At 40.6% G+C, this 12843-nt stretch overlaps 1 protein-coding gene across 1 annotated transcript in view; it reads right to left on the bottom strand.

The window, feature by feature from the left end:
* LRP2 (LDL receptor related protein 2) overlaps positions 1 to 12843 on the bottom strand; it is a 250937-nt gene that overhangs the window by 178045 nt on the left and 60049 nt on the right. Inside the window, exons 5-10 of the mRNA XM_057503939.1 lie at positions 9588 to 9698; positions 9151 to 9264; positions 7875 to 7991; positions 6348 to 6500; positions 5114 to 5233; positions 611 to 739 (exon numbers count right to left, since the gene is read on the bottom strand). Coding sequence (XP_057359922.1) covers positions 611 to 739; positions 5114 to 5233; positions 6348 to 6500; positions 7875 to 7991; positions 9151 to 9264; positions 9588 to 9698 — 744 coding nt within the window. The remainder of the gene's footprint in view (positions 1 to 610; positions 740 to 5113; positions 5234 to 6347; positions 6501 to 7874; positions 7992 to 9150; positions 9265 to 9587; positions 9699 to 12843) is intronic.

The raw sequence follows: 12843 nt of genomic DNA, 5'->3' as shown, positions 1-12843 counted from the left end.
AGGCAGATAAATGTAAGAAGGCCACCAAAGCCACTTCAAAGTTGAGAATGAAACAGTTGGAGAAAAGCAGCAAAGTCAAAATCTTCTCATCCAGAAGTCCAAGGGAACAAAGCTGTTTTGGGGGGCCCATCTTTTTAAACAGATTGTCTCTTCAACTGATTCCAACAAAACACACAGAGCGAAGGCATTCACAGAAACTGTTACCCAAACTTAGCTTCCCTTTGAAACAGCCCTAAATTTTGCATAAGCAAAGCCAAAATTATTTCTATAGATACTTGTCAACCATATTTGTGGTAGGTAATTAAAATTAAATATCTATGTAATCCAATGTAGGCATAAAATTTATTCCACAAAATTCAATGTGGTGGATAACATAAGACCCCAAAGGGAACAAGCAACCAATTAAAAAAACTATTAATAATGGTCATCATTAATGCACAGATTGGCCCCTAATAATTGAAGTACAAAATTAATGTGGACCCAATCTCCCAACAGCCGATGCTCTTCGTGCTATCCGCATAAAGGCTGACATTTGTCGTCTGCTATGGAAAGAGGATATTTGTCAGAAGTTTACTATTCAAAATATGATAAATGTCCTTAATTTACTCACAGGAACTATTAGCTTTGCAGTGCTTCTGATGCTCCAAGACATACCCTTCTGCACAGTGGCACTGGTGATGGCCAGTTCGGTCTTCACATATCTGGTCACAAATTCCCCATATCTGGCAATCATCAAAATCTGCCATATGGGAAATGAATGTTTGTAATCATGTTTACTAGCATTTCTGGAGTACCAACTGGCAAAAATCTTAGACAAGCTGTAGAGAAGTATGGTGCTGCCCTGTCTAAATAAGCATTCTCTGGAGGTACAACAGATTCTGGGCATATAATAAAAAGGTAGGAATTTAGACCAGGCATCTTCATACTGGGGAAATTTCCAGAAAATTTAAACAGTTTTTCTAAAATCTGCTTGAATTCACAGTCCTGTGGTATTACATTTCATTTCTTAATATTGGCTTACAAAATATCTGAATTCTGGTATACATGCTCCCCTTTAAGACTGTGCTTTTCAATATGGTAACCACTAGCCCTCTGTGGCTTCTTAAACTTATATTTAGATTAATTATACTTATATTTAGAAAATTATATTTAGATTAATTCAATTTCTCAGTCACACTTGACACCTCAATAGCTACATTTTATTAGTGGCTACCATACTAGAAAGCACAAGTACAGAACATTTCCTTCACTGCAGAAAGTTCTATCGGACAGTGCTACATCAGAATAAAGAAAGATTTGTCTTTTATCCAGACCCTCTACAAGATACAAAATTAGGACTGCAGTAAAGTATTTGGAAAGGTCTATTTATCCAGCTGCCTTTCCCCTGATGCCAAAAAACATAACCAAAATTAAATTTAAATTATTTTTAAGACAGGAAAAGTATCTTCCCTTCTACTTAGTCATTAAGTTATTATTCATTTGTTTAATAAGTGTTTATTGAAAGTCAATTACATGATAGAGCTCTGCTCACCATTAGAGTAGTCCAAGTTCCACTGTGCAAAAAGAAATTCAACATAATTGACGATACACAATACAATATGCTGAGGGTAGGGAGAGAAAAACACAATATATAAAGAGCCTTGCTTAAAGGTTGTAAAGCCTGAAAGGTACAGAACTTGGCCTATCCTTGGTAGATTGGTGCCAAATATTTTGTTTTACCCTCCAAAGTCACATCCGTGCTACACCCTCCTTCACCCTGCTCTCCTCCCTGGAGGACGACCTCCAAAGGCTGTAACCACAGGGTTTCCATGCCCTCAGGCTTCAGGAAATTCTCAAGTAAATTATAATTTCTGAAACCACTGTACCCTCAGGCCTAGAATCCTCCACACATCTAGGATCTGATGACCTTTGCAGCAAATGTCAGAGTGGTTAACTGGGTCCTACTGAATGGCCACCATCTCATGACTCCCAAGCTACAAAGAAAGTCCTGGGATCAAGCTAATGGTTCCAGTTTTCCCTCCAAATCAGATATAACAACAGAAGCCAGCATATCTTTCTTTCCAAGGACTGCAACTAACCAATAAAAAATTAACCCAGTTTGGACACAACCAGGTAAAAGGACGTGAGGGCATAAATAACAGGCCCACATCGATCTCCCTTCCTGTGCCCTTGCCTCAGTCCTGCGGAAGCACCACCTACAGCTTTGCTTCCATGGCAGTGAAAGTACAGGACATTCACCCTCAGCCCCGAGAATGTCATGACCTCGTTTTGAATGCAAGACCGATGAGAAGGTGAGTCTGGAGTCGCCCTGAGGTGTGAGCTCGGATGCCAACAGAAGGAGTGCGAAGAGAAGAAGACATGCTAGGGATTCTTGAGTGCAAATGCCCTTCTTATCACCTGGACCACCAGTCCTTTAAAGGCTTGAATGAATGTATAAAATCACTCACTTGTACTGACTAAATAAGAATATATACTCCATTGTGGACAAAAATAAAGGCTAATAATTATCCATCATCAGCCAAACTGAAAACAAGAAAAATGAAAGGAGACTTAAGGCTTTTCATGAGAGTAACTAAAGTAGTAGAAGCTGTAAAGCACTGCTTTACAAGAGCCCTTCACCCACGACACCTTGATCTATTTCTCTTTCCTTTTTATTCTTTGTCCACTACTATCAACAAATACTGCTTTGAAAATAATTCAGAAGACTTTTTTAGCCAAGACCCCCTTGGACACCCTCTGATCCATCTGGCTGTGTGAAAACCCACCATGCTGAATGACCTTCCTGCCCTAACTGGGTACCACAACGTCATTCTGTCAACAAACAGCATGTTCTGTTAATCAGAAACAATAACCCCGGCAAACTGCTGCAGCATGCTCAGAGGTGCCACAGCCAGGTCAGGATGACCAACGGCAGTTGAATGGTAGAAGGACACAAGATTTCAAGTCAGGATTATTCAATTTTATTCTTGATTACCACCGAGGCATTTACAGGAGAACCATGTCTAAGATGATAAATGCTGCATAGATTTCCAACACCTGAAGCCTCTGTAATGAGTCAGCCATGCAGAGGATTACAGCCATACAGAGAGATTTGTTGAACTGAAATGCTTGAAAGAGCAGACCAAAACAATTCCCCTAAAATCTCAGCTGTAACAAGTGTTACTGGTTTCATAATGTCATATATTGAAACTAATGAGTTCTCTTTACAAAGGCAGCAAATATATTCTTCTGTGAAATAAATCTGAATCTAGTTTCAGAACTCAGGGGCCAAGGATACGTCTTGAACGACAGGGAAGGTCACAGAAAAGGTCTCTGCAGGTGGCAGGGAGCCTCCCATTCACAAAGGCCCCCAAATGTAGACTTCTAAGGTTATCTTCAGATGAGGTTATCTGTACTAAAATCCCAGACATATACTAAAGGGACTGAAAGATGTTCTTCACAGAACTTAAAACTAGTGCCCCAATATCAGACCATGCCACTTCCAAAGTTCTATGAACTAAGTGTGTTCTATAAATCCTAAAATTAATGTATGTGCAACATAATATAGGAAATTGCAATATTAGGTAACAACATAGTTACTTAAGAGGAGCAATCAGATCATGAGCAAACTTTGGGGCATGGTCCTGATAATAGGAACCTAAAATTACCTATTTTGAATACCACAAGGACAGCCTCAATTGGATTGCTTTACCAGATATAAACTTCCTGTTTTTCTTGGCATTATCACAGGTAAATGAGCCCCATTATTATAGTTCCCATAACACTGAGGAGCAGGCTTTCTCAAGAGTTCCATATTTAATTTGTAAAGCAGAGTTTACTTCTGCCATTAAAAGATTTTCTAGCTACAAGTAGTTCATTGAGATCAATCCTATTTGGTAAAGTATAATTCAGCTGGAAGCCATAAGCTATGACTAAAGACTAAATAATTTCAGTAGGTTTATCCAAATTCAACATTTTTGGCTAAATATTAATATTTTAGAAATTATTTCAGCAGAAACACTTTTGTAAAAATATTTTCTATGAATGCCATATTTGTATTATCTAAAAAGCTCTGAAGACTCTCAAATTTTTAAGTAATACCCAAAGAACACAAATAATCTGGGAAAATTCTGAACCTTTTAGAAATCCTTCAGAAATCTTTTAAGAATCCACAGATGACTACCAAGCTTAATTGTAATGAGTTATTTTAGTTGCCTTCCAGGTGCCTTTTCCCAACAACGGTAAAAACAAGTTTTAAAACCTTGGTTGTCCCTTTCTGCTAATATGTTTGTTGTTCATATATCTAAAATCAGAACATTAAAAATTCATTACTTATACCCTAGAAAACTAAAAATTGATGATACTTGGCAAAGTGTAATTCTCCCATTATAAGACCCTGTTCCAATCACAGTGGGATGCAAAGCTGGCCCACATCAGAATCAAAACTTTCCCATTGGGAAAATCATTGTTATCATCCATGTAAGAGAGGTCTATCAAGTACTCGGTGCACTGTTGTCTAGTTCAATGCCAGCCACCAGTTGGAAGCAACATGAGAGTTTGTCCTTGAATGTTAGCTTCAAGAAGAGGTGAAAATCACTAGGACCAACAACCAGCACAGCATGAGCACTGACTGGCCGGTATGGCTGGCAGAGCAGTGACCCAGTGATCCTCTGCTGGGTCAGGTGGCCACTCTTTTGCTGCTGGATCCTAGGGAGGTTTAAGCGTCCTGGAGAAGGGGCCAGAGGAGAACAGGAGTGTACTTGATGGCTCAAGGCAGCAGCTACTGACCAACAGCATGGAAGTATTTCAATATTTAACAACCAGTATGGCCATACCACCCTGCTTCCAAATACTTAAAAAGAAAACACAGAAAGACTTCTTCCAGCATCAAGTAGCTGATAAGTATCCATGCAGCTAATCAACTCACTTAAAACAGAACCACTCTTTTGCCTTGTGCACCTCATAAAAGCTTCTCAGGATTAAAACTTCAAATTCCCAGGTTTTCTGGGAGGTTTGTTGCTGTTCATTATACAGGCCATCACTCCTAACCGAACCCCATGGTGTCTGAGGTCATAGAGCCCACCAGTGGTTCGAGACTGTGATGAGAGGCCAAGCACCCCAACCTGTCACTTACCAACACATCTACGGGTATTATTTTGGTTGACGATGAAACCTGGGGGACAATAACACTCCCCTCCAGTTGGTGACATGTGGCATTTGTAGTCACAGCCCAAGAAAGGACAGAAAGTCACATCTAAACAGAGAAAAACACTTCATTAAACGAATGGTGACCTCTGGACAAAAGTGACTTTACCCATGAAGAGCCACTTTTCTCAAAAGTAAAACCTAAGTAAGCATGTAGGAGAAGCACAGAAAATCTGTCACCATTCAAGCCTTACTGCAAAATTATGCAATAACATTTTTAGTGTCATTCTCAATCCAGTCACTAGCTTTAAGTGGTGAATTTCAGGTGACGTTATTTTTTTTTGTTAATCTTTATATTCTAATTTTTGTACCATGACTCTGTCTTATTCATTTTTGAAGTGTTTTTAAAAGGGCTCCCAAATGAAATGGGGATGGGGGGAGAGGGTGGAAGCCATAGCAGTCTCTGCATACTTAAATATTACATGTTTTTTCAGGAAAAAAAAGAACCTTAGGGTTACAGTTATGTGGCCACTTCTAGGCAATTACTAGACAATTTAGGAAGTATATTATTGATGAAATCAAGGTCATAAGTTGTATTCCCTTACAGTTCAGCTGGCTGTCCCCAGAGTTGATGAGTTGATGAAGAAAGAGAAAAAGGGGAAAAAATCTAATTCAATATATATATATCCCAGGAACCAGAAGCTTCTTCTTTTTAATATAGCCAGACAAGAGTCTTTCCATAAGTATAAGCCAGAGAATTAGGTCTCCAAAACACCTTTAGAGTCATCAAAACTGTAATTAAAACCATTCTGCCTGGCTGAAGGGTAAAAAATGTCATAAATATTTTGAAACTCCTCCTGTCAAGAGATGGAATCTATTTCTTCAATCCACTGAATCGGGGCTTGGCAAACTAATTTGCTCTGACCAATAAGACATTTAGCAAAAATACACAGGCAGAGGCTTTAAAGAGTTTGTACGCTAGGGTTTGCCCTTTCCACCACCACATAAACAATGTGGACCAGCCTTTCACTGCAACACCCTGATATGTGAGGGAGTTGGTCTAGGCCAGTAGAACTACCTAGCCAACCCACAGAACTGAGAAATAATAAATATTTGTTTGTTTAAGCCACTAAACCTACAGATCGTTTGTTGCACAAATGCCAAGTGTTATAGAGAAAAAAAATCTTTATCTGAAAGCTACCCAGATAAATTTCCAAACTCACTACAATATCGTCCTTCTGTGACACTGGTTTCATCTTCTCCTTCTAGACAATCTGCAATCCCATCACAAACTTTTATAATTGGTATGCATTCTCCAGACTTTGGACAAGCCCATTCATTTGGGTAACATTCATCAGTATGATGAGGATGGCTTTCTGTGGGGAAAAAAAGAGGGGCCACATGAGCGGTGGATACAGGTTTCTGTCAAAACACACTTAAGACAGGTAGACAAGAGAAGTCTATAAATGACCTATATTTTATAATAACTCTACTACTGCCCTTTTATTGAGACTCTAAGGAGTGGCAAATAGAATTATTTAAATTCCACTCTTTCTTGGGGAAGTAGCCCCCAGCCTGGTCATCAGAATAAAAAGCAGACAAGGGCCCAATTACCAGGAAACTAGATGAATAACCACTAGGAGAAGATTCATTTTTTTAAACTATGAATTATGGAACTAGGGTTATCAAAGCAATGCTAGGACTTCTGAGTTTTTATTTTGTTTTGGTTTTTGTCTTTTGGGGTAGTTTAATTTGTTTTGTTTCTTTAGTGAAAAGTTAACAGAGTAAGAAAACTCCACCCCAAATATAGGAGTACTAGTTCCTGAAACACCAGAACATGAAACCAGTGGATGTTCCCAGAACAAGCACCACTCTTAGGGTATCTGAGGCTAGAACAGTGCAGGCATCTTGCTCTATGATGTGGGCGTTAGTAGCTTCTGAACTGATGATAGCAGCAGAGTGAAGGGGAGGAAGATCTTTGGCAATTTCTTTCTCATAGAATCCTTCCTTCGGCTGCAGCCTCTCCTGAAACTACCAATCCCTAGCCCCACCTCACATGTTCCCCACATAGCCATTCTTCCATTACTGGATGTCAGTGACTCATATGGAAATCAGAATTTCAAAACAAAACATAACTGAACTGTTACTGAGGCTGAAAATCATTTTTTAAAAATAAAGCACATACAATAAAATGAATAAATCCTAGTGTACAGCTTGATTAATTTCCACATGTACATACACTCATGTAACCATCACCCAGATCAAGGTATCCAACATTCTCACTAATTATCCCTCCCTTCACCTACTTCAGCCATCCTCCCAACACCGTCCCCTACAGCAACCACTCTGTTTCTCTAAGACAAACCACACTTTCCCCCTTTTTCCCTCCTTCCACTGCCTAATTCTTTTATATAGTAAATCTAGTTAAAATAAGCAGTCTTAAACGGAAAAAGTTAGCATGGGCTATAGACAGCGGAGAGACTGACCTACCTATCTTGCTTCAATGATAGGTGGGAGGGGATTATAATGTACACTATTTTTGGGTTCTGAGTCTTTTTAGGAAAAGCTCAGAGTCATATCCTCCCTCTTCTACTAAGTCCCTTAAAACCCAACCAACCCAACGAGTCTTGCTTATCACACAGATAATATGCAACAAGGAGAGTAGGAAAAACAAGTTCTGGAAAGCACTTTAATAAAATGTTTCTCAATCAAACTCTCACATCTCTCACATCAATCAATCTCCTTCTTACCACATCCGTCTTCATCTCCTTTATCTTCACAGTCATCCGCTCCATCACAAACCCAATTTTGATCAATGCAGTAGCCATTGGAGCATGTGAACTGGTTGCCTCTGCAAGTCGGATAGTCTGGAAGAAAACAACAGCTGCACTCTAAAGACATAGACCCCTTGGGAAAAAGTGCTCCCCTTACTGCCTAAACTGAGCTCCTGAAAGCTGAAATCTCTATCTCAGTTTTGTCCTTAAGGACCTTGACAAAAATGAAAAACAGGAGGAAGGGGAGGAGGAGGAGGAGGACACAACAGAGGCTTCGGGTCCAGAAGATGAATGCAGGTGCCAGTGTGTCTCTCAGCATCGCGAATAGTAGGCTGACCCAGAATAGAGAATGCAGATAGATAAAGAGGCCACAGGCCTGCCCACGTCCAGCGTCCTCTGATGTTAACCACAGGCACTGCAACTGCCGTTTAGGACTGAACCATTCTGAACTGCCCGTTCTGTCATGGCACATTCTCTTTAATATGATCACTGAAAGGAGCCCAGGTCTAGACAGGAAATCAGGCATGGCTTATAGAAAATTAGGATGATACTAAAAATACTCAACAACCTGTAAGGCATAGGTACCAACCAATTACAATGGGTGTGAAGAAAAAATCATACATTCTAGTAAATAAATGACCACAAAAAGCTACCAACTTATCAGAATTAGTAAAACTCTCTCATGTAGACTTCAAACTACATATTCCAATAAAATGGGTCCAGAGGTGGCAACAGTAAGAGAGAGGTGGTTTGCACTACACAACAGATAAGGAAAACAGGACTAGAGTGCAAATGTGGGGGCAACAAAAGCCATCTGCACACCAACACATTCCTGACCATCGAATTTTAATGTGGTAAGAATTTCAAGTAAAGAGGAGTTAGGACCATTGCTATTAAGGACCTTTCTCTCACTTCCAAGCCCTTTCTCTGGTTATCTGGGTTATCAGACTGATTCTTGAGGGATGGGTAATTTGATAATCTAGATACAATATGCTCTGTACCATCGTAGCCTAAGGGAAGAATGCAAATTGTCCATCAGCAACCCTTCAACTCTACAGATCCTTGGGAGATAAAGGAGCCCGGGTCCAGCAGCACTGCTGAGGTTCATGCTGTGGGCCCTAAATGACTTTCTGGCTGTGTCTGCCATCAGACATAGTGACCCTTTGGTTTGAGAAGAGTGGTACATTGGCAGATGGAAAAAACAACCACATCAGAATTTCTCACAGGACCTAGCATAAAGAAATCACCGTACTGCAAGCAAGCTCATCACTGCTGTCATCACAGTCAGAGTCATGGTCGCAGACGTAGTCACGGGGGATGCACACCTCATCGTCACACTGAAACTCATTATGTGAGCAGTGCTTAGCTGGAACACAAAATTAAGAAGGAAAAACATAGAGAATTTCAATTCTACTGTAGCCATTTACTCTCAAGAGTATTCTGTTTTAAGTTTAAAAAGAGATTCTTATTATGCACTAATGTGCTGTAAATGTTTAACAACCATTCTCCAGGAACATAAAGGCCTGACTCGTAGTGTTTGCATTTCCACTGTGTGAATACTCCCCACTATGGATGACTTCAAGCTGCCAACAGGAATCCACTGGATGAAAACTTGAGACAAGATGTCCATAATTGGCCAGTATGAACCAGCATCAGCACACCAATGCACATCACATACATGGTACTTACTGCAGTTGGCTTCATCAGAAGAGTCTCTGCAATCAGTTTTCCCATCACATTTCTGACTAGCGTTATAGCAGGCTCCACTGGCACAAGTAAGCTCTTCACATGTTGGGTACTCTAGAAGAATGGAAACAGCACACAAACCTTAAATTAAGACATTCCTTCATCAAACATTTCCTGAGTGACTACTACATGCTAGACACTAAATGCTGAGTATATATTGGTAAACAAAAGAAACATGGTCCCTGGTTTCATGGAGGTTACAGCTGATTAGGGGAAAACAGACATAAATCAAATAATGACACAAACAGCAAATTACAGACTGGGCTATGAGCTAATGTGGGAAGTACAGAGGGTTGCGAGTATGCATAGTAAGGTCAGGGGCCTGGATCAGGGGTTGGGAGAATGGGAAGAAGGAATTTAATTTATTTCAAAATGGAACCTACTTTTAGTACAAATAACATCTCAGGAAAATAATGTACCACCACACATTCTTTGGGAAATGAAGGGCCATTTCTTTTGCTGGAGGGTTGTAAAAAGAAAACAGGTCTGAAGTCAGGAGACCTGGGACCTGGGGCCACTCAGCAGTTTCTCTTCCCCAAGGAGCTCATCCTCTGTGTCACCACCTCCTTATCCATACATTTGGACAATTTACTTCACAGGGTAGAGGGACCACAAAAGACAACGTCCAGGAAAACATAATGTGCTCTACAGCAGAAATAATTGTTAGCACATAATGCACCTACAATCACCTTCTTGCTATTAACCAGATGCTTAACCCTAGTTTTCTCAGTCACAGCAAAAAAAACAGGATGTGCCATGAAGGACTAACACGCTCTCAGGGCCCCACGACCACGCTTCCCCAGACCTGGAGCAGGCTCCTCTCCCGGCTCCTCACTGCGGCTCCCCAGGGATCTGGTGAGACACTCGGAGGTCGGAGAGCCAGCCTCATTCATTGTAGAATCCCCAACCCTTAGTCACAGGAGCTCAGTTATTACTCCCAGTGCCTGAGAAGAGCTCAGTACTGCTGTTGAGTTATCACAGGCAGACTCTGTAGTTAAAAAGCTTTTATATGTATTTTAAACATCTGCATTTTATGGTCTCTTAATACTCTCCTCACAACTATGCTATTTTTCTTGGTATGACTATTTTTTTTCCTTTAAGTTCATATTCATAGTGATTATTAGATTATCTTTGGATTTATTTTTAACTAAGGAAAAGGCAGGTCCAGGATCTCAAAGACCAGACAGCACAGCCCCAACCTTGAGGGCCAATTTTGCATTTAGGAATCCGATTTAAGTTTACAGATATAGACAGATACCTCAAACGACTCCTTGGATAGTCCCAAAGTCTCCTCCAAACAGGAGCAGTGCACAAAATTTTGTGCTGAAAGTATATTAAACTTGTCCATGTTTACAACTCACACTTTAAAAAATGGACTCTCAAATTATCTTTTTCCATCACTTCTGTAGTGAAGGAATATGCCCAAATATTCTTATCTCTGGAAGTTCAAAACTAGTCTATTAAGTGTCTTTAAGTACCTAAACTGCCGAAGTTACATATAGTCAGGCATATATTAAAATGGAAGGCATTTTTAAATAATTGATTAGAAACTTTGATTTGTTCTGAAATTTATTTTTTAATAGTCCAAGATTAGGCTTAGAGTCATTGCCATCTTTTCATCACTGAGATGGTATGCACTGCAAATGTGCCATCAAAGGGCCACACAACTCTGTTTTATTAATTCTCTCTTCAAGAGATACAAGAGGCCAGGTGACTCCAGTAAGCTATCCCCTTCCCCTGTGAGACAGAGAGCTCCTAGAGCAAGTATGTTATCCAGACTTTGAAGAGCAGCACCAAGCAAGAGAAAAGTCTTAGAAAACCCAGCTATTTGCAATAGATAAGCTATGTGAGGAGGAAAATTTATTTGGGCTTGGACTGTGACTACCTCATTGAAGGCAGTTGTTGTAGATAAGAGGGCTCTGGGACAAATATGCTGGGCAAATCTCTTGTTCTCCCCATCCTGCTTTTTCAGAACCTCATGCCATAAAACTGAAAAAGGAAGAACTAAAATAGTATCTACTGACATGACTAAACGTTTACTGACATAGCTTATTCCCCACAACCAACAAGCAGGCCAGTTTGATGTCATCAGGGAGAGTATTGGAATGGCCAGAGGTCATCAGTTTAACATTCAGAATAAAGAATGAACAGCTTTCTTGTCCCTATCCGTGCTGATACTGAGTCTCTCTCTCAGTCAGCAAAGGACCTTCCTCAAACTCTGAACACATTCTGGTCTCTCCTGTGCGTTGTTAACTGGAGGGGTATGTCCACAGGAAAGACTGCACAGAGCTACCTGATTGAAATACTTGGAAATCTGTTTCCAAAAGTTTACCCCTCCTTGGAGACCCACAAAGGAGGAACTTTTTCCCATTGGAGAAAATCCATCATCATGTAGCTGAAATGTACTGCAGGTTCAGTTGTTCACACTGAGAAAGTAAAAAATGAGCACAGTCTACTTCCCTGAAAGACTTCTAGTGTTAAAGATGTTAATTAATGAGTTTCAATCTATCCCAGGAAACAGGAAGTCACATGCTTTGAGACTGGAGGTATCTAAAATCTTCTTTTTTGGTTTATTTGCTTGGCAAGTCTGAATCTAACCTTGTAAACTTTTTCCCATTGGAGAAAATCCATCATGTAGCTGAAATGTACTGCAGGATTTTAAGTAAGGGAAAGTGTATTAAGAGAGGAGACAATACACAAGAATACCAGGGGGGCGGAGCCAATATGGCGGCGTGAGTAGAGCAGTGGAAATCTCCTCCCAAAACCACATATATCTATGAAAATATAACAAAGACAACCCTTCCTAGAATAAAGACCAGAGGACACAGGACAATATCCAGACCACATCCGCACCTGAGAGAACCCAGCGCCTCACGAAGGAGGTAAGATACAAGCCCCGGCCCGGCGGGAGCCAAGCGCCCATACCCCCAGCTCCCGGCGGGAGAAGAATAGGCAGAGCGGGAGGGAGATGGAGCCCAGGACTGCTGAACACCCAGCCCCAGCCATCCGGGTCAGAGTGCAGACACAGTACGTGCCCAGGGGGCCCTGGATGCTAGGGAAACAAGGCAGCAAGAACAATGAGCAGGCACTGGAGGCCGAGTGCCGGAGGACATAAGAAAAGCGCGAGACCATTTATTTTTATTTATTTATTTTTTTGCTGTTTTGTTTTGGCGAGCGCTTTTTGGAAGTCTTAAAGGGA

Source organism: Manis pentadactyla, chromosome 6 (genome assembly GCF_030020395.1).
Source record: "Manis pentadactyla isolate mManPen7 chromosome 6, mManPen7.hap1, whole genome shotgun sequence".
Lineage (NCBI taxonomy): Eukaryota > Metazoa > Chordata > Mammalia > Pholidota > Manidae > Manis > Manis pentadactyla.
This window is presented reverse-complemented; position numbering and strand designations above follow the sequence as displayed.